Source organism: Macaca thibetana, chromosome 5 (genome assembly GCF_024542745.1).
Source record: "Macaca thibetana thibetana isolate TM-01 chromosome 5, ASM2454274v1, whole genome shotgun sequence".
In the NCBI taxonomy this organism is placed as follows: domain Eukaryota; kingdom Metazoa; phylum Chordata; class Mammalia; order Primates; family Cercopithecidae; genus Macaca; species Macaca thibetana.
Genome location: NC_065582.1, coordinates 124658996 through 124686829, shown reverse-complemented (window position 1 = coordinate 124686829; position 27834 = coordinate 124658996). Strand labels below are relative to the sequence as shown.

Here is a 27834-nt window from a genome sequence, read left to right as displayed (position 1 = left end):
TGGCCCCTCCGCCACCTCATCTAACAATTTTATAGTTTCTAACTTTAAAGTTGAACTACAACATTATTTTAATGAGTGGCTAACTTACACTTAAATTAGTAATAGCTGATATTTATTGAATCTTCTACATGATCTTATGTAAAACTCTCACCAAACCTATGAAGTTGGAACTGTCACTAACTTCCAGTTAGCAGTTGAGGGAACAGAGCCTAAGAGAAAATAAAGAACTTGCTGAAGATCACAAGTGGACCCAACTTATTGCTTTCTGACTCTGCAGTTCATTCAATAACCATAGGCTTTCCTGCTTTGTGAAAGTACTTGGGCCTGTAAAATGTGAAAATTATGAATGCAGTAAATGAACCTTGGATATAATTTGGTTTACTTCTGTGATTGTAATCTGAAATTAAAATGCTTTGATTGCTTTGAGCTTCTGCCCCTCCTCCCAGTTTCTCCTTCCAAAACCTAGAATTTAAGAGTCTTTTACAGAAATTTTTGATGCTACGCTAGAGGAAAAATTGGTTGACTGGCTGCAGGTGGGTAGAACATTGTAATTCTTGTGGTAGTTCTCTTTTATAAATCAGCTCTTAAATTAGAATTTGACAGCAAGATGCTCTATCTATTCAGAAGTGAATGAGAGCATAGGAGCATGGTCTTCAGAGTCAAAATGATGAGAATTGGAATTTTCCTTTGATTCTTTGCTTGTATGTGTCAAGCCTTCTAGGTCTGCTTTCTCATTTATAAAGTAGGGGTAATAGGATTTACCTACTATGATTGTTGTATTAGAGATGATATATTCTCAAACACAAATCATAGAGCTTGGAGCTTTTTCTGCTAATAAATGGCAGGTGACTGGGTAGTTCCTTTGTCAGTTCCATTAACTACCACCCAGGAGATGGTAATCCAGAGGGTTGCCAATCGTGTCTTTTTCCTCGTTACCTTAATTCCCAATAGAAAAATGACTCATTCAAGCATTTAATTTAAGAAATGTTTAGGGAGGTTGAGGTGGGCGATTCACCTGAGGTCGGGAGTTCGAGACCAGCCTGACCCACACGGAGAAACCCCATCTCTACTTAAACACACACACACACACACACACACACACACACACACACACACACACACACACACAATTAGCCTGACTTGGTGGCGCATGCCTATAATCCCAGATACTTGGGAAGGCTGAGGCAGGAGAATTGCTTGAACCTAGGAGGTGGAGGTTGCGGTGAGCTGAGATCGCACTATTGCACTCCAGCCTGGGCAACAAGAGCAAAAACTCCGTCTCAAAAAAAAAAAAAAAAAAAAAGAAAAGAAAGAAAGAAATGTTTATTATGCGTACTTTTTAGGAATGATTTATTATTTAGCATTAGAGAAAATAAAGCTTTATAGAAACATACCATTCTTATTTTGAATAAAAATTTAGAACATATTACCTGACAGTGGAAAAATGGAACATACATGTAGGATGTATGGCTTACTGTATGTATAAGCCGCTGAGTATCCTGTTGGGTATGGAGAAGCCTCCCTGCATTTTTCTAAATGTTCTTGTTCTCTAGTCACTTAATCCAGGCATCAGTACAATATACTGATTTAGACTTTGGTTGTGTGAATTCCCTTCAGTGGAATTGGGAAATCCGTACACTGAAATTAAGCACTGCTTCCTCTTTCCCTTGAAACAGTAAACCGATGGTTAGAGAAAAAGCTATCACTGAGATTATTGGGACAGCCAGACACTCATGGGCCTGGATAATGTGTCTTGTAAGTCAGTGTGTGTAGCAGCTTAGATAGGGCCAATGTTCTTTGGTTACCTGTATTACTAACTTAATATGCATCAAACAAACCCAACTGACAAAACACCCTGACACATAAAAAATCTTGTGTGATGATATTGGGAGTACCAAGTTGAGTGGGGAGTTCTTTATCTTTAAGACATTTATAGTTAATTTGGGCTAGATTTTGTCAGTACACATACAAGAGCTTGATTCATCTCCTTACTTTAGAAACTTTCCACCCTGTCACTCTGCACCCGTGACACTTGTGCTCATTCTCTTAAATTTTGAGTTGTTTTTTCTCTCTAAACTAGAGTTTATAAAAGTATTCACCACAGAGGAAGACCAAATCTTCCTCACAACCTTCTTGGAAGACCAAGTCTGTGTTTCTGCTGGTGCCTAGTCTAGTTCAGCAGGGATTGCACTGTCTGGCCACCAGTTTTGCAATCAGGCTTCACTTGACTCATAATACAGTCCTCACTACTTCTTTGGCTAGTAAATATTTACAAGTGTTTCTTGCTGTATTCATTTAATAAAATGAGATAGTTCTTTTAAATACATTGGTAATTTTAAGAGGCATAATTATAACAAACATACACAGAAAGAATTAACATGTTGCACAAGTAAACACCTTTATTTGTCTTCTAGTATTTCACATATTGTCTGAGGTTTTTAAAAAGCAGGAAAATAATGAAAACAGTGATTCTGCAAGAATACTTTATGAGCATAAGATGTGGGTTCCTTTACAGATCTCATGCTCTAAATACATTATTGGATGACAAAACTTGTGATTTCCATAGGTGAGGAGTTTTGTGAATCATATCATTTTTTAGGGCACTCTAACACACTATAGGATTAGCGTAAGGCTAGAAGTGTGAAAGTGGGAAATGTTTTAGTTCATGTTTTTAGATTTCCCTTCCTATGCCGCCTTCTTTTTTTTTCCCCTTACTGCCCTGCTGCTTGTTTCCTTCTCTAGTATCCATTGTCCTGTGGTCTTAAAATCATTCCTATAATCGTTCCTGTAATCTGTTCTCTTTCCCAAGGGTGTTTGCATTTTGATAGACAAAATACTCGTATTTGGCTAAGCCAGGGGAATTAAGTGCTAATTGTGAAATTCAGCTTAACATGTAAGTGGCTACCCATATTGTAAGGTGGGTCCCAAATACACTTTCATATTCAAATAGATATCTGTCCCACTTAAGGAATAAGGCGCAAAATGAGAATACTGTTACCTCTTGACTAACCGGTACCTGCATATTTGATTTAAAGATTATTATGTCTTCTTTACCCATTCTTCTAGTTTTCTAAAAATGGAGGTTTATGGAGGAAAGCATGGTAGGATAGAATATATGGGCTTAGGAGTACCACTTGGATTTATATTCAGGCTCTGCAGTTGTTTGACCTTGGACATAGGACCTCTTACCCCTATATCTCAGTTTTCTCACCTGTAAAGTATGGTTTTTAGGGTTATTATGGTGGAAAAAATGTGTATAAATTATAGCATTGTAAGCTACAGTATATACATTACAGACTCATGTAATGTAGTTATTGTAATTAGTCTAAATTCCAGGATTTCTACAAGGAAAAAATGAAAACAATCAGAAATTTGTTTTTTACATAATAACCTTGTTAAAAGTTTTTAGCAGATGTCAGTTATGCCAATAATAAATTAATTGAGGGTATGCCTTGATTTTAAGCAAGACATTTATAATTTATGGACACATTATATTTGTGTTTGCAAATGTGTTAATGAGATGTGAATATTTACAATGTAATTTTAATACTGTTTTAATTTAAAAATGACTCATTGAACACAGGGTTACTTAAGTGCGTTTGAGAAATGATTTTTGTTCTCAAAATTTTACATTTATGAGCTGATTCAGGAATGTCTATATTATGCACATTGAGGTATGGTCTTGTGAGATGGGCACTTTTTGTCCGTGTTATGTTCTCCTGTGTTCTCTCATTATGCAGGGTTTGACAATTCTGTGTTTCACCCCACAGATTTACCAATAAAGAGATATAGAGAATATGAGCTGGTGACTCCAGTCAGCACAAATCTAGAAGGACACTATCTCTCCCATACTCTTTCTGCGAGTCACAAAAAGAGGTCAGCGAGGGACGTGTCTTCCAACCCTGAGCAGTTGTTTTTTAATATCACAGCATTTGGAAAAGATTTTCATCTGCGACTAAAGCCCAACACTCAACTAGTAGCTCCTGGGGCTGTTGTGGAGTGGCGTGAGACATCTCTGGTACCTGGGAATATAACCGATCCCATTAACAACCATCAGCCAGGAAGTGCTACGGATAGAATCCGGAAAACAGAGCCTTTGCAGACTAACTGTGCTTATGTTGGTGACATCGTGGATATTCCAGGAACCTCTGTTGCCATCAGCAACTGTGATGGTCTGGTAAGGCTCCTTCCGTTTTGGGCATATGAGTTTGCAGGTGCTGGGAGTGCAGCCATGGCTTCTGCATAGTTTGGAAGGTGGAGGTGGAAAGGAGGCTTCGTTGTTATGTTACATTTTAAGTTCAGAAAAAGACACTAGAAAGCATTTTGCTGTCAAAGATGTGTATTTTGGCTTTGTGACAATTTTGTTTCTTGGAATAATGTGAAGACGACATTATTCCAAGAAACGAAAGATAAATATTTAAGCATTTTTTTTTTTTTGGTTAATGTTTTTCCTTGTATTACATTTGAGGATTTTATTTCCTTATTTTGTTCGAAGTGTTCTGAAAACTTTCCAAAGAAGCATAGGTTCCTTCAAAATGACAGTATTTTACTCCTTATGTGGAAACTTTGGATATCTTCATAAAGAAAATATTTTGAAAGTATTCTTTAGCTTCCTCACAGAATGCTAACGTGGGAAATGAGCAGATTCTGTCAGAATTTGTCCAAGTAGCATTACTTTATGAACGCAAGGTGCAATACTTTCTGTGTGGTGGCTTTGATTCTTCATTTTCAAATTCAATACCCATATGTTGCTTTTCAGTTTTGTGGTTGAGGTCAATAGTAACCAGCCCTACTGTACACACTCTGTAGAGGTGAACTATTTTTATTTGTTTTGTATCTCCAGTTGTTATTTGAAAGGCATGTTAGTGTTTATGCCTCTTCCATATACAGCTGATTCCAAGTCTTTATTACAAAAGAGCAACCATTTTTATTTCTGTGGTTATCAGGCTACTGTTTCTTGGGAGTTCAGAGCTGTTACTTTTGTTTTGTCACTGCTTCCGGGAGTTCTCGAAATATTTCTTTCATTCCTGATTATAATTATTCTATAATACCTTGGCTGATCCTCCTGTGATACCTTGAATATTCTGCTATTGTCCTCTTTATGTATAACTTCAACACAATGGAGTTAAGATACAATGTTTTACCAAGTGCTGGTGAGTTCATCATGTTTTAGTTTATTTTTGCAAGCTTGTACTGACTCTTTATGTTCTGTAGGGTTGTAAAAACCAGCACAGAAAACTGTATGACATGCATGCAGCAGGTCTACTTCTGCAACATGAACACCACTAGTTTAGGATTATACTTCACAGTTGGTGATGGACTAGTTTCTGGGGTTCCAAACCGTAAAGAATCTCTCAGATTCCTCTCATTCTGCATGAAAGGTTGAATAGAACTGGATTAACTTAAATCATTGAATAAAAACAATAAGAAAGTACTTTCTAGAAGACTAAACAAGATTCAAGATATTGACTCAGAGAGCTATGATTCAATACTAAGATATAAAAGGAAATACATTATATAAAATATATTAACAGTTTCAAGTACACCATCTTGAGTATAGATCTTAATTTAGTGTTATTTTTAAATTTTATAGCATAAGAAATTATTTACTTTTTATTTCCTCGGTTAAGATTTGAAACTTGGGGTATTGGCTTGAAAATCAGTTTAGGGCAGGCAAAAGGCAAGGAAATCATTTTAATGCATTATTGCAGTGATTTTTAAACCTGACCAAATAATCAGTGTTTTTCTTACTGTACATGTCAAATTATTTAATCATAGATATAGAAATATGGAGCAATAGCAAGTTGTTACAAGGAAGAGGAAAATAGATATGAAGTGTGAATGGAAATTATTGGTATTATTTAGTTTCTAATTTTTAAGATACAGTGTTAACTATATCATGTATATGTCAGTGTAATATATGTGTATATGTGTGTGTGTATAAAACTTGTACAAGTATTCATTTGCTCCATTCTTTGATCCATTAACTAATAAATTTAAAAAATTTGCAGGAAGCTGGTTATGGGCACTTTTCTGGGCACTGTGAAATAGTGAAAGAAATAATCATGGTTACACCCTCAAGGAGCTCAGAAATGTAAAGTTTTGCCATAGAATTTAAGTGTCCAAAATATTTGGTAAAAGAACACACACTCACACACACACACAGACACACAAAATATATGTAAATATTTATATAATTATATATAATTAAATATATAACTTTTATATATTTATTTTATATAGTATATGAATTATGTTTACTGTAAATTATGATTAAGGAAGGTATCTTCTGGAGAGATTTTATGAACGGAACATAATTTTTCAAAAGAGAGAAGTGGCCCAGACGTTGAGTTTGATCAGGAAAAGGGTGGGTCTGGCCTTATTAGGCAGTGCTGAGGATGTGGACATGCACAAATGGAAGCCTTTTCTGTAGTTTCCAGCTCATAGCAGCTGTGTGCTAGGAGGAAGCAAGCAGATGGTACAGAATCAGAAGCAGGCTTAGGAAAGCAGATCAATAAACTGAGGGAAAACAGTAGTTGCTTCATTGAGTTGTGGAGGATTTCTTAAAATTGAAGAATTGCTTTGAATCGAATAAACCTTTAGAAGAGATCATTTCAAAGTTTAATTGGTGAGAATGAGATTGTGGATAAATTTGGCTGATCAGCTGGTACCTGGGTCCTTTAACTATCTATGTGTAGGGATTTAGGCTTGGGCTTCTTGACGTTATGGAGGGAAGCATGGATGCTGAGATAACATCGATGCCAGAGAATTAACCTGATGGCATATAAAGCCATTGTCTTGGGAGGCTCTGGGGTTATAATAAAATCCAAGTTGTCTTAATAGAATGTATATCCCCTTCTGGCCTAAAAATACGGATGAGAAAATCTCTGCCCATCGAGTATAGTTAGTTAATGCCATTGAAACCCTACCTGCATGGGAAATTTAATCAATTTCATTAGATTAATATTGGACTGGTATAGAAGGAATTCCAGTGATTCAATTTTCTACATGTATTCTTTGAAGTTGTTGCACGTAGATAGTAGCCATAGGTATTTACTCCTCACTAAGTTGGGAAATTCATGGCAAGACCCTCTCCATGAGTGAAATTTCTTCTCTTTTTCTCTTCTGCTGCTTTGTCACATGCTCTGTGAGTTTGAAATGGGCAGCACACCAGACATACTTAACAGAATGATTAATTTAATTAAAAAATCCCAGTGCTACTTAAGTGTGCTATGTAGACTCAGGTTTGTGACAAGACAAATACCAATAGTGAGGCAAAGTGTTTAGGAACTTTTATAGCAATTTTGACAGTTAATGTATGTCTGTTGGGTCTAATAATACCAGTTTTAAAAATGAGTTGGCGTTTTCTGTCTTTTTTCATTTTATTATTCTAGTAGTTAGTTTTTAATGCATTGAATTGTATTTATATTATATGTACAAATACTAGTCTGGAACTGACTGGGGAGAAAAACTGTTTCTTCACCACAGATAGTTTGAGAAACAGGCAGTGACACTTAGCTGATTTCGGCCACTCTGGACATCAGAAATGTGACTGAAATAATCACATTACCTATTCCAGGTAATTATATGAAATGATCACATGAAAGGCAATTTAACAGAAGCTTTATCAAAGAGGACAGAAGGATGCCTTGAGTGACGTATGGAGCTATGGCCTGGAATATGATCTAGACATAGATATTACTCAATGAGTTTCTGAAATCAACAGGGTTTCCTGTACAAAGAATTGACAATGCTTCCTACCCAGTGTGAACAATCAAGAACAATGTCTTTTTCTGTCTAGCATTAACCCTTTCCTTTTCTTGGTCAATATTATCGTGTATACGTGACTACTAATCCTTTACCAATTACAGTTTTATCCTTGCTCTAGTCTGCCCTAATTATAGGTAAGAGTTATTGAGATATTCAATCACAGAACTGTCCCCACTTTCTGACCGCATCCAATCTAGAAAAATACCCAACTTCTTTAGACTCTTCTCAAAATTACCCAACCGAAGCCCAAATGCTGTTAATAATAGGTTCTTTTTAACAGTCTCTTACTGAGATGCTCATAGTTCCCTCTGCTGTACGTTCTTCATCTCAGCAACGTGTAATAAACCCAGCTTGTTAACTAAAGATGTGCTTCTGGTGGTCTTTGGCTAGAGGGTGTTGATATGCTTTTCCTTTCTACTTCTACACCTTTGAAATGAGAATCTGGTGGTCAGGAGTCATGACAATGGCAGGCATTTTACACACTTCTTGGGAAGACACTTCTGGCTGAGAATCCCAGATGAAAATAGATTTCTCCCACAGAGTCCTGGCATTTACTCTCTAATACCATAAAATCTCCCCTGTGAGTAGTGGCAGCTCACAATCATATTTTGTGGTCTACAGTTTGCCAAAATAAAGGTTTTTTGGTTAATAGGCTTTATGTGATGTGTTTCATAATCTAAAGAAACTGGATTTTTCTCAACTTGCTAGAACAGTATCGCCTTGCTAATGCCTCTGGACTGTCATCAGAGGGAACTGGTTGTGAGTGGAAGAACTGACTAGCTAATGGCTCTACTGGGTTACCTAGCTCAGTAATTTCCTTGTGGGCTGATTTTAAGATCAAGGGGGTTTATCTAGGACAGAGGTTTTCAAATTTTTTTTTTTTTTTTTTTTTAACATTTGTAATTCTTCCTTCAAATGAAATCACTAGAGGTTATTTAATAAAATAGAGTGTAAATTGGATAAACTCAGGAAAAGTCTGGTCAAAATACTCTCCCTCCTGCCTTGTCCTCAGTTCACACCACTGTTGGGCTCCCTGAGGCATCTAACAGAGATCTTTACTGGTAGGGTAGGGGTTTTTCGAAGCTTGACGTTCACAATTTGGGAACCATAAAGAGAGCCTCTCTTCTAAAACTTCTGACAGTCACATCTGGTTAATATCAGAGACATTTTATCTTTGTTGGATTTTGAGCAGGACTAAATGAAGTCTTTGTGGGCAACTGCAAAGTTACAACGAAAACAGCCCTAGTTACCTGCCTTAAGACTTTTGCTCTGTGATTTGATCCCTTCAAAAACATAATCTTGCCATGCCTATTTTAGTAAGTCTAGCTGCAGAGGCACTTTTTTAAAAAGTCCATTTAAAAAGGTATTATGAACCAGTATACCTATGATTGAGAACATTTGGCTGGTTATTATGAGCTGTGATACAGCTCGATCTGGTAAATGAAATGTTTGATACTATTTTTTAGCTATTTATAGTGGATTTAGAAAAGAAAGTTTTTGAGGGCTGATTTTGACATGTTGACATTTGCATATCAGCTTTAATGAGAGAACTTGATGTCTGAAGACCTGTTGCCTCTCACCTCTTCCTCCCGTGGAAGATGTCCACAGAAGGTGTTGTGTGTGTTATTGATGAGACAGAAGAGATAGCTGTGCCTTCATGGATTACATGCTGATTTGAGACCTTAGAAGGTCTGAAGAATAAAGGACTGAAGCAATGTTTCACCTCCAGGTACCTACACCAGGCTATTTTGGCAATGCAGGATTGGAAGATGCTTAAAGCCCTTATACCCTTTAATTTCCAGGGAGTAGGAACAAAGCAGCAGACATTGGCCCCTTTCAGAATGAAGAATGATGAGAGTCCTCCAGTTTAATTAGTCTGGAAGAACCAGTGTTGACCTCATTGCTACCTTCCTGAGGTGTGGTCAAGCAGTGGCCCCTTGAGAGCTGACGGAATGTACCTAGTTTTGTGTGCTTGCCTATGCCAGGTCTGAGCTATTGGATCCATTATCCACCTTTCCTCCTTCTTCAAATAGGCAGGCAGTTTGTGCTTATTCAGGATGAAGAGGGAAGGTTTGGCATAGTGCTTGATCATTTTCACATCTCATGTCTAATTTTCATATGGCTAGAATCATATATATGTCAAGCCTTTTTCATTTTTTTAAATCTGTATTTCTCTTTTGTGACTAATTATCTTATACAAAGAATATCCAAGGATGTGATCTTGGAATAAAGTAGAAAACCAAAAAAAAAAAAAAAAGTGTTTTCAAATTTAAGTAATATTTTTAATAATATTTATTTGTAGTTAAATTTTTCATGTTTATTTATTATTATAAGTACCACCTGGTCACAGTTTGTTCTTTTTTATACATCAATTTGATTATAGTTTTTCCCAAATATCTCTTCTTTGATATAGTAATTTTTAAAGATTAAATTAAAGATAGTTAAAAATTAGAGAAAATTGTACATTTCTTTTTGGATAGATCTGGACAAACAGAAAATAAAAGAGGCATGGGAAGTACTTTTTCTTTCTATTGTTGGCCTGAAAAGTAATGCTTTCTATTCTTTTCAATGCCATGAAAACCATGATGTCATTATAACTAATGAAAGTTTTTGAAGATACTAAAGAAATGCTTTAAGGACTGTGAAAATATTGCTTGAGCACATCTGAAATATTTTCTTCTGGGTAAATTATAATTAAAACAAGAACAAAAGCACAGCACAGAATTGATATGATGCCTTTGTAGGTAATCATGCCCTGAGGTCACAGCCTCCTTGAAAACTAAACTCAGCCTCAAGGTTTGACTTAAGAATCGTCAATTCTAGAAATCCTGATCCAAGTTAAAGCATTTTGAAGCACTACTATTAAGTTGTTACACTGATTGCTGTGGTAAATACTGAGATTGGTCAAGTGTAACTCTTGTCTTCAAAGAGTACTGGAAATAAATTAAGCTGTATGATTTAACACTATTAGAAATATAGAGAGATTGATCAGAAATACAATTTAAAAGGGAGACTTCACTGTTGTCACTTATAACAATGAAATTGCGAAAAAAAGGAATTGAAAAATCAATTTTGTTTTTTATTAAGGTAGACTGAATTCTCTGCCTCTAAAACAAGACATTTTAAACACTTTGCTTTCAAAAGAATTGATTAATTTTTGAGCAATACTAAACTACTACTAAATGTATGAAGAGATTATTGTTAGTTTTATGGTGCTTTGTCATCCTAAATAGGTGTCAGTAAACAGATTCAGATCTTCCATAATTTCTGAAAATTCTCGTGTATTGATTGAAGAAACAGTAATATATAATTGAACTGAGATCTAACTCCAGATTCAGTCATACTGAAAAATAAGACATATATATATTAGCCTGACAGGTTTTGAGATGTACTATCTAGATTGTAATAGCCTACTTTTTCTTCCAGTATTTTTTGTGATAAAATACACATAACATAAAATGTACTGTCTTAATCATGTTTTAAGTATACAGTTCAGTGGTATTAAGTACATTCATATGCTTGTGCAACCATCACTATCATCCATCTCCAGAATTCTTTTCATTTTACAAAACTGAAATGCTATACCTATTAAAAAATTACTTTCCATTTCTACCTCCCTATAGCCTTGGACAATCACCATTCTACTTTTTGTCTCTATAATTTTGAATTCTCTAAATACTTCATAGAAGTGGAATCATATAATATTTTTCATTTTGTGACTAGTTTATTGCATTTAGCATAATGCCCTTAAATTTCATCCATTTTGAAGCGTATGTCAGAATTTCCTTACTTTGTAAGGCTGTATAATATCCCATTGTATGTATGTATCACATTTTATGTATTCATTTATCTGTTGTTATATAACTTGGATTGCTTCCACACTTTAGATACTGTGAATAATGCTGCCATTAATATGAGTGTACACATATCTTTTCAAGACTGTGTGTTCAGTTCAGTTGAATTTATCCCCTGAAGTGATATTGCTGGATCATATGGTCATTCTATTTTTAATTTTTGGAAAAAAATTGCCATACTGTTCCCCATGGTAGCTGTATTAGTTCGTCTTTACATTGCTGATGAAGATACACCCGAGACTGAGTAATTTTCAAAAGAGAGAGATTTATATGTTATTCCTCTTAGTGCCTTAAACTAGAACCTGTTCAGACATGTGATAAGTTAGCACAAGTTTATTTTAGTGCAAATAATTTAGAAATTTATCCATAGTTTTTCATAATACACGTTTTCCATGAAAATTTTGAGGTTTCCTCTTAATACTTGCTTATTTATACTGCAAATCCTATTTTGAAATGGAGAAAGTATTTTAATGATGATGTGCTTTCGAAAATACATATATCTTTCTTAGAGAAAAAGACACCATAAAAAGCAAATGTGTGTATCATTACTAGCAGCAGCAGCAGAAGAAAAGAAAGAACAACAAAATCTGTATGTTTCCAAATAAGTAAGTTTTTAAGTGAAATAAAAAAACTGGAAATAAGGCGGTTGAGACCTTGGTTCTAGTGAATGTTGTGTTTCTAATTCTGGTCTGTTCATCTCCAGCTGATATTTTAGAGTGTCTGAAGCACTTTTTGTCTATCCCAATCAGAACTTTATTATGTAGAACAGAAATGAGAAACAGAAGTCATGGGTCATACTTTGGAGTTTGCCTCCCAAGTATCTCTTTCCTCATTTATTTATGCATGTAGTCACATTCATTAGGAACACCAGAAAAACTATGAAAAGAAGTTTCTAGTGTCTCAAATTCTGGTCCAGAATGGTATATAGGTAGAACAGAACACAATTTATTGTTAAACTGTGAGTTTTTGTTAATAATGGATTGACAGTGATAACAATAAAATAATGATAACAATAGTTAACATTTGTTTCGTACTTCTTAGGATGAGACATGTATTTCACATGTATTAGTTTATTCATTTCCACAACAACCTAGTAAATTAGGTGCAATAATTATCCATGTTTAAGGAAAGTTTAACCATAAAATTTACCTATTTTACTAGAATACTGTCTGATTAAAAGTTAATAATTTTAACTACAATTAAATTTGAGTAGTTATTCTCAATATGAATACATACACAGAGCAAATAACATTTAGGGTATATATTAGTCCATTTTCATGTTGCTATGAAGAAATAACTGAGACTGGGTTAATTTATAAAGAAAAAGAGGTTTAATGGACTCACAGTTCCACATGGCTAGGGAGGCCTCACAATCATGGTAGAAGGCAAAGGAGGAACAAAGTGACATCTTACATGGTGGCAGGCAAGAGAGCATGTGCAGGGGAACTGCCCTTTATGAAACCATCAGATCTCATGAGACATATTCACTACCACAAAAACAGCATGGGAAAAACCCACCCCCATGATTCAATTACCTCTCACTGAGTACCTCCCATGACATGTGGGGATTAGGGGAGCTACAATTCAAAATGAGATCTAGGTGGAGACACAGCCAAACCATATCATTCTACCCTGGCCCCTACCAAATCTCATGTCCTCACATTTCAAAAGCAATCATGCCTTCCCAACAGTCCCTCAAAGTCTTATTTCAGATAAGCTCAAAAGTCCATAGTCCAAAGTCTCATCTGAGACAAGGAAAGTCCCTTCCGCCTATGAGCCTATAAAATCAAAGCAAGTTAGTTACTTCCTACATACAATGTGGGTATAGGCATTGGGTAAATACAGACATTCCAAATGGGAGAAATTGGCCAAAAACAAAGGGGCTACAGGGCCCATGCCAGTTCGAAATACAGCAGGGCAGTCAAATTTTAAAGCTCCAAAATGATTTCTTTTGACTCCAGGTCTTGCCTCTGGGTCATGCTGATGCAAGAGCTGGGTTCCCATGGTCTTGGGCAGCTCCAACCCCTGTGGCTCTGCTCGGTACAGCCTTCTTCCCAGCTGCTATCATGGGCTGGTGTTGAGTGTCTGCAGCTTTTCCAGGCATATGGTGTAAGCTGTCAGTGGATATACCATTCTGGGGTCTGGAGGACGGTGGCCCTCTTCTCACAGCTCCACTAGGTGGTACCCCAGTAGGGACTCTGTGTGGGGGTTCCCGCCTGACATTTCCCTTCTGCACTGCCCTAGCAGAGATTCTCCATGAGAGTGCTGCACCTGCAGCAAACTTCTGCCTGGACATCCAGGCATTTCCATACATCCTCTGAAATCTAGGTGGAGGTTCTCAAACCTCAGTACTTGACTCGTGTGCACCTGCAGGCTCAACACCACATAGAATCTGCCAAAGCTTGGGGCTTGTACCCTCTGAAGTCATGGGCCATGCTTGGCCCCTTTTAGTCATGGCTGGAGCAGCTGGGATGCAGGCCATGAGTCTCTAGACTGCACACAGCATGACAACCCTGGGTCTGGCCCATGAAACCATGTTTTCCTCCTAGAACTCCGGGAATGTGATGGAAGGGGCTGCTGTAAAGATCTCTGACATGCCCTAGAGACATGTTCCCGATTGTTTTGGGGATTAACATTTGGCTCCTTGTTATTTATGCAAACTTCTACAGCTAGCTTGAATTTCTTCTCAGAAAATGGGATTTTCTTTCCTACCTCATTGTCAGGCTGCAAATTTTCCGAATTTCTATGCTCTGCTTACCTTATAAAGCTGAATGCCATTAACAACATCCAAGTCACCTCTTGAATGCTTTGCTGCTTAGAAATTTCTTCCAGCAGATACCCTAAATCATGTCTCTCAAGTTCAAAGTTCCACAAATCTCTAGGGCAGGGTGAAAATGCTGCCAGTCTCTTTGCTAAAACATAACAAGAGTCACCTTTGCTCTAGTTTCCAACAAATTCCTCATCTCCGTCTGAGACCACCTCAGCTTGGCTTTCATTGTCCATATCATTACCAGCATTTTGGTCAAAACCATTCAACAAGTCTCCAGGAAGTTGCAAACATTCCCACATTTTCCTGTCGTTTTCTGAGCCCTTCCCACTGTCCCAACCTCTGCCTGTTACCCAGTTCCAACGTTGCTTTCACATTTTTGGGTATCTTTTCAGCAGCATCTCACTGTGTTAGTCCATTTTCATGCTGCTGATACAGATGTACCTGAGACTGGGTAATTTACAAGAGAAAGAAACTTAATTGGACTCACAGTTTCATGTGGCTGGGGAAGCCTCACAATCATGGCAGAAGGCAAGGAGGAGCAAGTCACATCTTAAGTGGATGGCAGCAAAGAGAGAGCTTATGCAGGCAAACTCCCATTGTTTAAAACCATCAGATCTCGTGAGAATCATTAACTATCAGGAGAACAGCACAGGAAAGACACATCCCCATAATTCAGTCACCTCCCATTAGGTTCCTCCCATGACATGTGGGAATTGTGGGAATTACAGTTCAAGGTGAGATTTGGGTGGGGACACAGCCAAACCACATCAGTAGCTATACCATTTTACATTCCCACCAACAGTGCACAGAGTTTGATTTTTTTCACATTCTTGTGAACACTGGTTATTTTCTGTTTTTTTTCTTTTTCTTTTTTTTTTTTTTAGTAGCCATCCTAAAGGTTGTGAGGTGGGTGGTGTCTTCTTATAGTTTTAAGATGCATTTCCCTAATGGTTAGTGAAGTTGAACATCTTTTCATGTGCCTGTTGGCCACTTGTATATTTTCTTTGGAGAAATATCTACTGAAGTTATTTGCTCCTTTTTGAATCTGGTTGTTTTTTGTTGTTGAGCTTTAGGAGTTTATATATTCTAGATATTAATATCTTATCAGATACATAGTTTGCAAGTGTTCTCTTCCATTCTGTGTGTTGCCTTTTTACTCTGTTAATAGTGTCTTTTGATACACAAAGCCTTTTTATTTTCATGAAGTCCAGTTTATTTTTTTCTTTTGTTCCCTGTGCCTTTGATGTGAGATCAATTGCAAAATTCAATGTGAAGCTTTTGCCATATGTGTGTGTGTGTGTGTGTGTGTGTGTGTATATATATATATATATAAAATTTTTTTTTAACAAGAGTTTTTAGTTTTATGTCTGACATTTAGGTCTTTTATCCATTTTGTATTAATTTTTGTGTATATTGTTAGGTAAGGATCCAGCTTTCTGCTTTGGGCATGTGGATATCAAGTTTTCCCAGCTCCATTTGTTGAAAAGATTGTCTTTTCTCAATTGAATGGCCTTGGCACCCATTTTGGAAATCATTTGACCATATATGCAGCAGTTTATTTCTGGACTTTCTATTCTATTCCACTGCTGCATATGTTTATCTTTAGGCTAATATAACACTATTCTGATTACTGTAGCTTAATAAGTTTTGTTATCAGGAATTGTGAGTCCTCCAGCTTTATGCTTTTTTTTTCAGATATGTTTTGGTGATTTGGGTTCCTGTGAGATTCTGTATGAAATTTAAGATGGGTTTTTCAACTTCAGCCAAAAAAAAGTCTTTAGTATTTATGTCAGAAGGTGTACTGGTAATGGACTCCTTCAGTCTGTATTTATCTAGAAATGTCTTCTCCCTCAATTTTGAAGGCATGTTTTCCCAAATTAGGATTCTTGGTGTACATTTTTTTTTTCTCTTGGCATTCTGAATATATCAGTCCACTCCCTCTGGAATCTATAAGTTTCTGATGAGAAATCTGCTGATTATCTTGAGGATCCCTTGTATGTGATGAATCATTTCTCTCTTTGTCTTTGTCTTTCAGCAATTTAATTACGATGTATCTTGGTGTTAGTCTCTTTGAATTCATGCTACTTGGAGTTTAGTGAGCTTCTTATATGTTTATATTTATGTCTTTCATCAAATTTGGGAAGTTTCTAGCTATTATTTCTTCAGATATTTTCTTTGCTTCTTCCTTTTTCTCTTCTCTTTCTGGATTTCCCACAATATGTATGTTGGTCTGCTTAATGGTGTTCCACAGGTCCTTCAGGCTCCTTTCACTTTCCTTCAATCTTTCTTCTTTCTCAGACTTGGTATTTCCATGGTCCTACCTTCAAGTTTACTAATTTTTCTGCCTTCTCGGATCTGCCTTTGAATTCCTGTAGTGAATTTTCCAGTTCAGTTAGTTTCCTTTTCAACTCCAGAATTTCTTTTTGGTTTCTTTCTTTCTGTCTTTCTTGATATTTTCATTTCTTTGCATATATCACTTTCTTGACTTTCTCCAAGTGTGTCTTAATTCTTTAAACATCTTTAAGACAGTTGTTTTAAAGTATTTGTCTAGTAGATCTGCTACTGCTGCCACTAGGTCTTATTTAGGAATGGTGTCTATTGTTTTTTTCTTTTCCTTTGAATGGACCATACTTTTCTGTTCCTTTGTGCTCCTTGTGATTTTTGGTTTTAAACTGAGCTTCTGAACCTAATAGTATTGTATCTCTGGAAATCAGATTTCCTCCCATTCCTCAGGGCTTGCTGTTTGCTTTGTTGTTGTTGCTGTTTATTTGTTTGTAGTTGTTGTAGGCTGCCTCTTTTCCAAAGATTAGGCTGAACTGTAAACTTAAAGTCTTCTCAGATCTTCTGTGAGCCTGTGCTCACAGCATGCACAATGACTTTCAGATTTTTCTTGTATATGTAGCTGCTTTTGACTATCCTAGTATTCAGTCTCTGGTTCACAAAAGGAGAAAAAGAGAAAAATGAAAAAAAAAAAAAAGCTATCTTTTTAAATTCCCTAAAAACCATTTCAGTCAGATGAGGAGGGGTTTACAACAATGGAGGGAGTAACAAAAAAGGCTGTCACTCTTTGTCTAAATCTCCATGATCAGAAGCATCAGTGATCAGGGCATGAATCCCAGATATTTGGAGAACAAGGCCCTTTTTGCCCACATTGGCTCCTGCAGGTTGTATGCAAGCTGCTCTAGAAATATGTGCCTAGCTGCCTGCCCCAGGGCCGAGGGTTGGGGTACTGGAACTGCTACTGTGCTAACAGCTGAAGTTGACTAAAGTTAACTGTAATTTATTATTTGAGTCTTCCCCTGGAAGTGGTAAGCCTTCAGTAGACTATAGAGTTCCACAATTCTATCATCGGACAGATTCTGCCAGTACGATTGTTACCTTAGTGAGGAAATTCTTGGTGCTTCCTATTCTATCGCCTTTTTAGAATCTTACCTGCTACATTTTAATTTTATAAAATGTTTGGAATATATTAAATTTAGGGTTTCTTAGTGGGAATAATCAATAAACATGAATGAAAACGAATAGTGGCCAAATTATTCTGAGTTATGATACTTTGGGAGAGTTCAGTTTTAAAAAAATTTAGTACCATTGATGACAGATGTCAAACCTTTTGTAAAATGGTCGAAGGAAAGGACTCATGTTGGGATTGATCACAGTGTTGTTTTAGAATTAGACAAACTTGGACTCTAGTTCCAGTTCTATCATTTACCAGCCTCAGGACCTTGAACAAGTTATTTAACCTTGCTAAGGTCTCTTTCCTTCAGTAAAATGGGGAAAGTAATGCTTTTCAGATTAGGGCATTACCAAGAGCATTAATGTGTCTTCCACACAGCTCGGCTCTTAGGAAATCAGCGTTACTGAAATCCTCTTCTTTTTCCATTTACAATAATTTGTTTTAGCATTTTGTGATTAATAATAATAATGATTAAGTTTGCAAAATAAGATATGCTGCAGTAACCCAATTTGGCCTGTGAGTCAGTTTGTGGAAAATATAGTCGTCCACGAAATTAGAACCTTGGTGAAACTCCTTGTAATTTTAAGATAACATTTTCTATGTCATGTATGGCTCCTTTAACATCATCTAGCCTGGGGGTTACTTTCATCTCTGCTCTCCTGAAGACTTCTAAAGATAAAAAACCATTACTTTCCATCTTATTTATATATAGCTCTACCATATAGAAAGTTATTGTTCCATGTATTTGAATCTTTGGAGTTGAGACAAAGATTTAATAACCATGATAGACTTCTTATTGCTGTTGTCATTACAATAGTGAGGTTTTACACAATTGACTACCATGTAGTGCACTCTGTCACAAATAACCATACAGAAAATGACCTCTGCTGTAGGAAATAGTTCCTTCAGTGGTGTGATGTAGTTCACACCCTAGCTGGAATAGAATTAACCTGGCATAAGTCACAATTTTAAAATTTGTCTCAGGTTTTTCATTTTGGTCAAGTATTTTAAGTAAGGAATCTCAGAATGAGATGTATTTGGGATAGAGGGTAAAGGGTTTTTATGGCATCAGATGGTGTATCCTGTTGTTCAGAATCTTCCCAACCTCATTAATTTGCTATCTTTTTTTTTTTTTTAAGTGATGGTGTTTAATATGCGACTTTATACCTTTTTTTTTTTTTTCCTCCTGGTCTAGAGTCTTCCATAAAAACAAGCATCCAGCAAGGAGTGGGCATTTTCTGCCCCTCTGTGGAGGTAAAGGAATGAAGAAAGAGGTGGCATAGGGGTGCCTAGCTCCAATTACCAGAAAATGTAGTGTTTAGACTGGAATGGCATTATCAAAGTAGATATTTGGGATTCTGATTAGGTGATAAAACTTTCCAACCTCAATTTAAAATGTAGGAGACTTCTGGAAGGTCTACTTCTGTCTGGTAATGTCTCTAAAAGTAGATATTAATAGATTGAGAGGACTGTACTGTTAGATGCTAGGGTGTCTCATTAACCTAATGGGATCCAGTCTTAAAGTCGACTTCTGAGCTGATCATATGAAGCCTGAGAGAAAATGAAGAACAGTACTTAATGAGAGAACTTGCAAATGTTAGCAACCCAAACACAATGGGAAACATTTCATGTAGCATTACCAGTGAAACATGATGCTTTTAACATAGTGATTGGACTCTTAGGGTAATACTTCCTTTGGGCTTGCAGGATATTTGACCTTGCTTAGGGTGTACCAGTATTTTATGCTTTACTTCCTGGCTTCTTGCAGTCCTTTATTTTGCATACCTGACTCTGAGAATGGTTTTAACTGGCTGCCTGGACAAGAAAGCAGACCAAGCATAGTGATGTTGGTCCAGATAAAATAAGTCACCATGAGGTCTCTATTTGGTCAGCTGCACCTCACTCCCAACCTTGGCTTCAACTGTGGTGTCACACCTAGACTTAGCATATAAAAATGAGAGAAGACTTTGAGATATATTGGTTCCAGACTCTAATATTGAGCCATATTGGTTCACTTTGAGCCATATTTGTTCTAGGCTCTTTGAGCCATATTGGTCCTAGACCCTAACCATTGATCTAAAATTTTCAGAAAGGGATCTCTTTTTATATGCTGTGCTTGGAAAAAAAATTTAGGAACATGTTCATCTATGAGAATGTTTGAAATATGGGCTGTATTCATGGCACTATGTTACTACTTTTTTTCCATACTTAAAAACCAGGAGTTTGAATTAGGTCAGTGATTCTTTTTGTTCCATTTGTTGAACGTTACTTAAAATATTTTGTATACCAAGCTGTGTAGTGACCCTTTTTTCTACTTTTTAATAACGTAAAAACATACAAAATTGCTGGTCAAAGTTTACCATGAGTACAAATTACTCTTCCTCTACACTGGTTGATTCCTCTTCCTCTACACTGGTTGATTCCCCTTTCCAATAAAACAACTTATTCATAGATCTGTACCATTTTGTCCAGTCTTAATGAAACAATGACATTTATTCTCAGATCTTCATTACTGCTTCCACTGGTCCCTTAAGATCTACGGAGCTAGAATTAGGAAATCATTAACTATTAAGTTAGTTTTTGAGGTTCCTTCTGGGACTGTGATGTTCCTTTTTGTTTGTTTGTTTTTGTTTTTGTTTTTTGAGACGGAGTCCCGCTTTGTCGCCCAGGCTGGAGTGCAGTGGCGCCATCTCGGCTCACCGCAAGCTCCGCCTCCCGGGTTCCTGCCATTCTCCTGCCTCAGCCTCCCAAGTAGCTGGGACTACAGGCGCCCACCGCCATGCCCAGCTAATTTTTTGTATTTTTAGTAGAGACAGGGTTTCACCGTGTTAGTCAGGATGGTCTCCATCTCCTGACCTCGTGATATACCCGACTCGGCCTCCCAAAGTGCTAGGATTACAAGAGCGAGCCACCGCGCCCGACCGGGGACTATGATGTTCTGTGACTATATCTAAATTTGTCTTCTAATTTGTTTTCATGGACAGTGTCCTTCTGGCCAAGGAAGAGATCAAAGCATCAAATTAACTATTACTCATTAATTATGGTCTGCAAAAGAAATTGAGTGAATGAATGCTTACTTTTCCAAATGCTGAAATACAGTTACTTTCTCATAGCACTTTTTCTACTTTTTAAAGTGTATTTTTTAATCCTCTAATTCTGAATAAGCTCTGAGTACTTGAAGGCTTCAGAGGACCTAACTGCTATTACAGCTTTGGAAGATGCTTCAGCTTGTCTCCTAATGAGATGTGAAAATAACCAGTGTAAAGAAAAAAGTATATATACATATATGTATATATACATAAGTACATATATGTGCATATATGTATACATATATATGTACTGCACTTCCAGTCACATAAAAAGTATAGCACCTACAATTATGTACTTGATAATGATAATAAATTACTTTGTTACTAGTTTATTTATTTACTGTTCTATACTTTTTGATCATTACTTTAGAGTGTACTTGTTATTAGAAAAAAAAAGCTAGCTATAAAACACCTCAGGCAGTTCTTTCAGGAGGTGTTCCAGAAGGCATTGTTATAAGAGGAGACGACAGCTCCGTGCATGTTATTGCCTCTGAAGACTTTCCAGTGGGATAAGATGTGAAGTTAGAAGACAGTTTTATTGATGACTCTGACTCTGTGTAGGCCTAGGCTAATGTGTATGTTTGTGTCTTCATTTTTAACAAAAAGGTTTAAAAACCAAAAAAAAAAAAATTAGAGTTAAAAATAAGACAAATCTTATAGAATAAGTATAAAAGGAAAATATATTTTTGTACAGATTTATGTGTTTGTGTTTTAAGCCAAGTATCATTCTAAAAGAGTCAAATTCTTTAAAATTATAAGTTTATGAAGTAACAAGTTACAGTAAGCTAAGGTTGATTTATTATTGGAGAAAGAAAAATATTTTTAAAATAAATTTGGTGTAGCCTAAGTGTGGTGTTTATACAGGAGCCTACAATAATGTCTTAGACCTTCACTTTTACTTACCACTCACTGACTTGCCCAGAAAAACTTCCAGTCCTGCAAGCTCCATATAGTGCCCTATATATCTATACCAGTTGAAATCTTTTATACTGTATTTTTACCGTTTCTTCTCTATGTTCACATATGTTTAGATACACAAATACTTACTATTTTATGACAGATTCCTATAATATTCAGTATAGTAGCATGCTGTGTAGGTTTGTAGGCTGGGAGCAATAGGCTGTGCCATACAGCCTAGGTGAATAGTAGGTATGTAATAGGATATTCTATGTACATTTGTGTAAGTACACCATATCACGTTCACATAGTGATGAAATCACCTAATGCATTTCTCGGAACATATCCTAGTCATTAAGCAACACTTGACTGTATTATATTAACTAGTGTAAAGATACATATATATATATATATATATATATATAGTTATATGTGTGTGTGTGTGTGTGTGTGTGTGTGTGTGTGTGTGTGTGTATTATTAAGAGCAGATGGAACTGTCCCTTAGATGGACTGTTAGGAAGGCACCAAGTCACTTCAATATAGGAGTGTTGTGCCAGCTCAATTGATGAAACCATTTCCCTGGAAAGTCCTCCTGTGTTGCATTTGAGGAATATGCAACTAGGGCTGAAAATTATTGTTTTCCCTAAGGGGCTTCTGACCTTAATGGGCATCAGGATCTCCTGGAGGGTTTATTAAAACAGACTTCTGGGTGCCACCTCAGAGTTTCTGATTTAGTAGGTCTGCAGATGGGACTGAAAGTTTGCATTTCTATCATGCTCTCAGTTACTGCCGGACTCTAAAACTCTACTGTTTCTTGTTGTGTGCAATGATACTGGATACTGGTTTTTCCTAGCTGACTTCCTTTTTCTGGTAAGGAATTTCAACTTTTTTTTTTTGTCTGTAATACTGTCTGGCCCTTTCCCAATGCTCAGTCATAATCCCTGCCAGTTTGACTCAGCACCTGTCAGTCCCAGATTGGATTAACTACACACATCTTTAGCTCCCTGTCTTAGTCCCCTTTCCTGGGAGCGACATGTTCTTTGTAGGCACACATGAGTGCCATCTCCCCAGGCCATGTTCTGGCAGCATAGAGAAACTGTGTGAACTTAGACAAGCCACCTAATGTGTCTGATCCTAGGTTTCCTCATTGGTTCAAGGAAAGATTTTCTGGTGTTAGGTGGAGCTTTGAAGTGGATATTGGTGCTGTTATTTGGTGGCCAGTAGTCAATAAGAAATGCTCGTGAGTTTCTAAAGCCATTTTGTCTCCATGAACTGGGTAGAACTGTACCACAAGGCAACAGAGAAAGCCTAAGATCTTCAATTGTCCTGCGCTTCAACAGCCTGAGGACCATCACTCTCCTTGACTCCCAGGAGCCAACCATGTACCCTATTCCTACACCAGCTCTGTGCTTTACCCAACCCTCTCCTGTATCTCTACTCTCAACCTAGAGATCTCATCTGATTCCATGGCTTCAAATACCACCTATACAGTGATGATTTGTGTGTGTCTGGGTTTGGCTCTGACCTCTCTTCTGAGCTCCAGAATCGTATGTATATTCTGCGGCCAATTCAGCATCTCCACTTGGATGTCTAAATTTAACCTGGCCAAAAATCAACCCTTGATAGACATACCTGAATGCTTTCCTCCAAAAAGAAAATTTGGGCATCATTTCTCAGGCCAAAAACCTAGATTCTTATTATCTTAAACTCTTCTTCTTTTTTTCCCCCTCAAATATCTCCTATAAAATTCATAATACATTTTTAGGTTTTTCTATGAAATATGTTTGAATCTGCTTATTATATCTCCAATGCTACAACTTTGGACAAAACCACTGTCATCTTTTCCCTGGATATGACAGTGACCTCCTGATTGGTGTTTTCGGTCAATTCTTGCCCCCTTCTTCACATAGAAGCTGAATTGGCATTTCTAAGTTTGATAAAATTTTCTGTTTATGAGACTTCAGTGGCTTCCCATTAAATTCCAAACATTTTATGACTTTTAAGACTCCATTTCAGTGGTTCCAATAATCATCGTGTATCATAATTACCTAAAGAGCTTATATGTGTGTGTGTGTGTGTGTGTGTGTGTATTTATTGCTTCCAGATTGCAAACCTATACAGCATCTTGACGTGTATATGTTGAGATCCCATCTCCAGATATAGAGATTCATTTGGTCTTGGGTAAGACTCAGCATAAGTAGATTAAATGCTCCTACAGATGATTCTAATATATAACTAGGATTGAGGATTACTGTTCTCTTCAAGAGGCCACTGATCTTAGTAGGCATCAAAATCCCCTGGAAGCCTTGCTGGGATTTCTGGGCACCACCACAGAGTTTCTGACTCAGTACATCTGTAGAGGGGCCCGAAAGTTTGCATTTCTAACAGTTCCCATATGATGCTACATTTTGAGAGCCACTGTTCTATAAGATCTGGTTTCAGTATACTTCCTTGATGTCATTTCCCCTTGACTGCTTACTTCGTTTACTGTATTTAGCCATTCTGGTCTTTTTGTCTTTCAAACTATTTTTTTCCTGCCTCTGGCCTTTTGGATTAGCTATTCTTCTGTAAGAATATTATTTTCTGGACTTTTATAATAAATAGGGGTTCATATTCATTATTTGAGTGTTAATTTAAATTGTATTTCCTCAAAAAGGATTTTCCTGACCATTCTAGCTAAAGCAGAAGCCCTAATTACTCTACCATATCTTGGTGCTTTTGATATTCTCTTTAGCCATTATTGGCATCTCGAGTTTATCTTAAAGTTTTTATTTACATTCATTGTTGGGGAGGTCATGGGTCTACTGAGGACAAGAACTCTTTCCTTTGGTTTTTAACAATTCTTCGCATACAGTGTATACAATCAAATTAATATTGATGGACTGATTGGTATGGATTTTGGAATGGAGAATTGAATACTACTCTTGAGAGGTGAATTGGGGGCTTTTCCTTGATGATTTCAGTTTTCCCTTGTGTGTAGCTTTCATAAAATAAAGACAGTGTTATGAACTTGAAAGTTTTTGAGGTACCTAAGATTTTATGTAAATCAATTTCATCCTCCTGAGTAGTGTTTTTATGCTTTTGTTTTCATAAGTTCCTTTTCCCTCTCATTTTCCATCTCATCTACTCACATACAAGCTAGCGAAGGAGAAGCAGCATCTGTTTTTTTTTTTTTTTTTTTTTAGTTTTTATTTTTAATTGACAAACAATAATTGCGTGTATTTATGGGGTAAAAGTAGTATTTCCTTATGTGTATACACCATAGAATGATAAAATCAGAGTAATCAACATATTAATTGCTTCAAATATTTATCATTTCCTTGTGGTGAGAATATTTAAAATACTCTCTTTTAGCTACTTTGAAATTATCTTGACCAAATCCTCACTTGAGTTCAACGTAATAGTAGATATATAGTGTGTCTCTTAAATTAATTTATTCCTGCTAAGCAACAGAAACCAATACAAATTTGCATGGAAACTTGTTTTTTTTTTGTTTTTGTTTTTGTTTTTTTAAGAGAGAATTAAAAAAAAAAGATCATAAAAATATCCTTGGGATTATTTCCTCGGACAAAAACAAAATATGTGTATATACTGACTTTTCAGTCAGTGTTGCTACTGCAGCAACTTGTAGTTCCCTGAGCACTGGCCACATGTACATTACTTGTTTAATGTCCTGTTTCTCCTCTGAAATAAAGTGGAAATTCCATGAGAGTGGGGACTATGTCTGTCATGCTTACTTCTCTATCCACAAATCCAGGCACTACATCTCATGTGGTAGGTGCTCTGATGACTTACTGACTGAATGAAGACACAGAACATAAATTTGATGACACTACACTCTGCTCTCTATCGCCCTCTAGGTTTCAGGATTCTTAGTTGGATGAATTCTTCCTCTGGGTAGAATCCCTCTCCTTCCTTCCTCTTGGTACCTACCCAGAACTCTGCCTTGTAACCCTGTGCTTCTTTTAGTTTCTTCGTAATGGAATGTCAGGAGGGTTCTCAAGCCAAGTACAGAAAGCCATGCCTCTTTGGTTTCTGGATTGTTTGACTTCTTTTCGACAAGTATTGTTTTTTCTAACTTTTGTTCCTCTGGGAAACTTCCAGGATTCTTTATTTTTCTGTGACCAAATTTTTACTCTCTCTGCTTCTTGGGAGGATATAAATAGATTGACATCTAGATAGAAGTTGGCTGAGTCACTGATTCCTTCAATAGGTATTTTTGAGCACCTACTGTGTACATGATACTTTCATTGTTGTGGATGCAACAGTGAGCAAAAGCAGGCATAGTGTTTGCCCTCATGAGATTAGAGTGGGAAATACAGGTGTTACTCTTTTAAAAGTCACCAAACTAAGTGAATAATAAGCTGGCATAAATGCTATAAAGAAAAGGTATGCTGCTTTTTGAAATAAGTAACAGTGTTATCTGACCTAGGCTAAGGGTCAAGGAAGGTTTCTCTAAGGAAATGCTAGTTGAGCTGAACTTTTAAGGATGAAGAGGAGTTCCCTAGATAAAGTACTTGTCAAGCCCATTTTGAGAAGTAAGAGCACAAGGAGACCACAGGGCCAGATTGTCAGGGCTGGCTGAGATAATGTTTGATTTTTAGAAGAAAACTATTCTGCTACAATTGTCCTCTTGAGCTACCATAGATGTTTTATCATAATGCTAATACTAGTTAAAATTGATGAATACTAACTATTGTGTTCCAAGCAAAGATCTGTGCTTTATAGGAATCATCTTAATCTTGTCAACAATTGCTACTTACAGATTAGAAATCCAGATAGTTATTTTATCCTGTGTTTCACTGAAGACCCAGATACCTGCATTCAGAACCTGTGCTTTTGACCATTATTTTATCCTGGTTCACAGTAGTCATTCCTAATATTTGAGATAGTGTTGGCAGCTTGGATTGAAACATAGATACATATGTGGATTCCTCTCTCTCTCTCTCTCTACATATATATACTCTCTCTATATATAAAATGTGTGTAGTGTATACAATGGTATGCATGTGTATATGGTTATATAAAAGTCCTTGTGGGTATTTTGATGTGTACACAGCAAAAACCTACATGGACTCACACACACACACACACACACACACACACAAATTTCATTAGTATAGTTTATTAATTACTAATTAGTAGACTTTTGTATGTATATTTATATTATATATATTTATTAGTATATTTTGAGGAAAATTTAATTTAAGGATTTTTCAATCAAGCAATTTAACAATGAAAAAAAAAAAGCCAAATGGGATAGCTAGTTGAGAATTAGTAATTAATAAGTGGAACTGAGCTGTTTTCTATCAAATTTTGGTACCCTAACTTCAGCAGGTGAGTGAATTTCATTAGAGCAAGTGAAAATCTTATGCGGCTGGCCTTATCCTCCACTGCTAAAGCAACTCATCTCCATCTACAGTAGCTGCTTATAGCTTTAAATAGCACAACCCTGGACTCTCTCTGCCAACTTTTCTCAAGCCAGCCAGGGTTATGGTGGGGCCAGGGTAGTACTGACTATGCTGTCTGTGCAAGGCCAGGGAAGAGGCCAGGGAAGGGGTTAGTGAATTGGCCAGCTGCCTGGGCACCGGTGTAGGGAAGCCATGGAGCAGCACAGCAATTTCCTGCTTTGGGTAAAGCCCTTGAAGGGCTAGTGCTGGCTAATCCCAGACTTTTAAATTCTTTTGTGATACCTCACTGGCCCCTCTCTACCGCCTTGTTTTTCTTAAGGGGGAATTTGATTTGTGCTATTCACAGGTACAGGGGGATGATTTAAGAGGATCGTAACCCTCTCTCCCCTGCCAGTTCAGAGTCATTTTGCCTGGAATTTCCACTGCTAGAAAATGCAAATGTCACACTCTTTAGTTGTAAGTTTCTAGCTTCGATCAAATCACTTAAGTAATTCAGTAAACTTGCTTCTGAGGGCTACTAAGTGGATGGGAGAAAGGACAGGTAAGGGGGACTGTGAGCAAGAAGCATAGCTCAGGAAGGGTGTGAAAG

At 36.8% G+C, this 27834-nt stretch overlaps 1 protein-coding gene across 1 annotated transcript in view; it reads left to right on the top strand.

Moving 5' to 3' along the window:
* The window catches only part of ADAMTS3 (ADAM metallopeptidase with thrombospondin type 1 motif 3), a 288720-nt gene that overhangs the window by 16686 nt on the left and 244200 nt on the right, over positions 1–27834 (top strand). The window contains exon 3 of the mRNA XM_050792451.1: positions 3771–4177. Coding sequence (XP_050648408.1) covers positions 3771–4177 — 407 coding nt within the window. The remainder of the gene's footprint in view (positions 1–3770; positions 4178–27834) is intronic.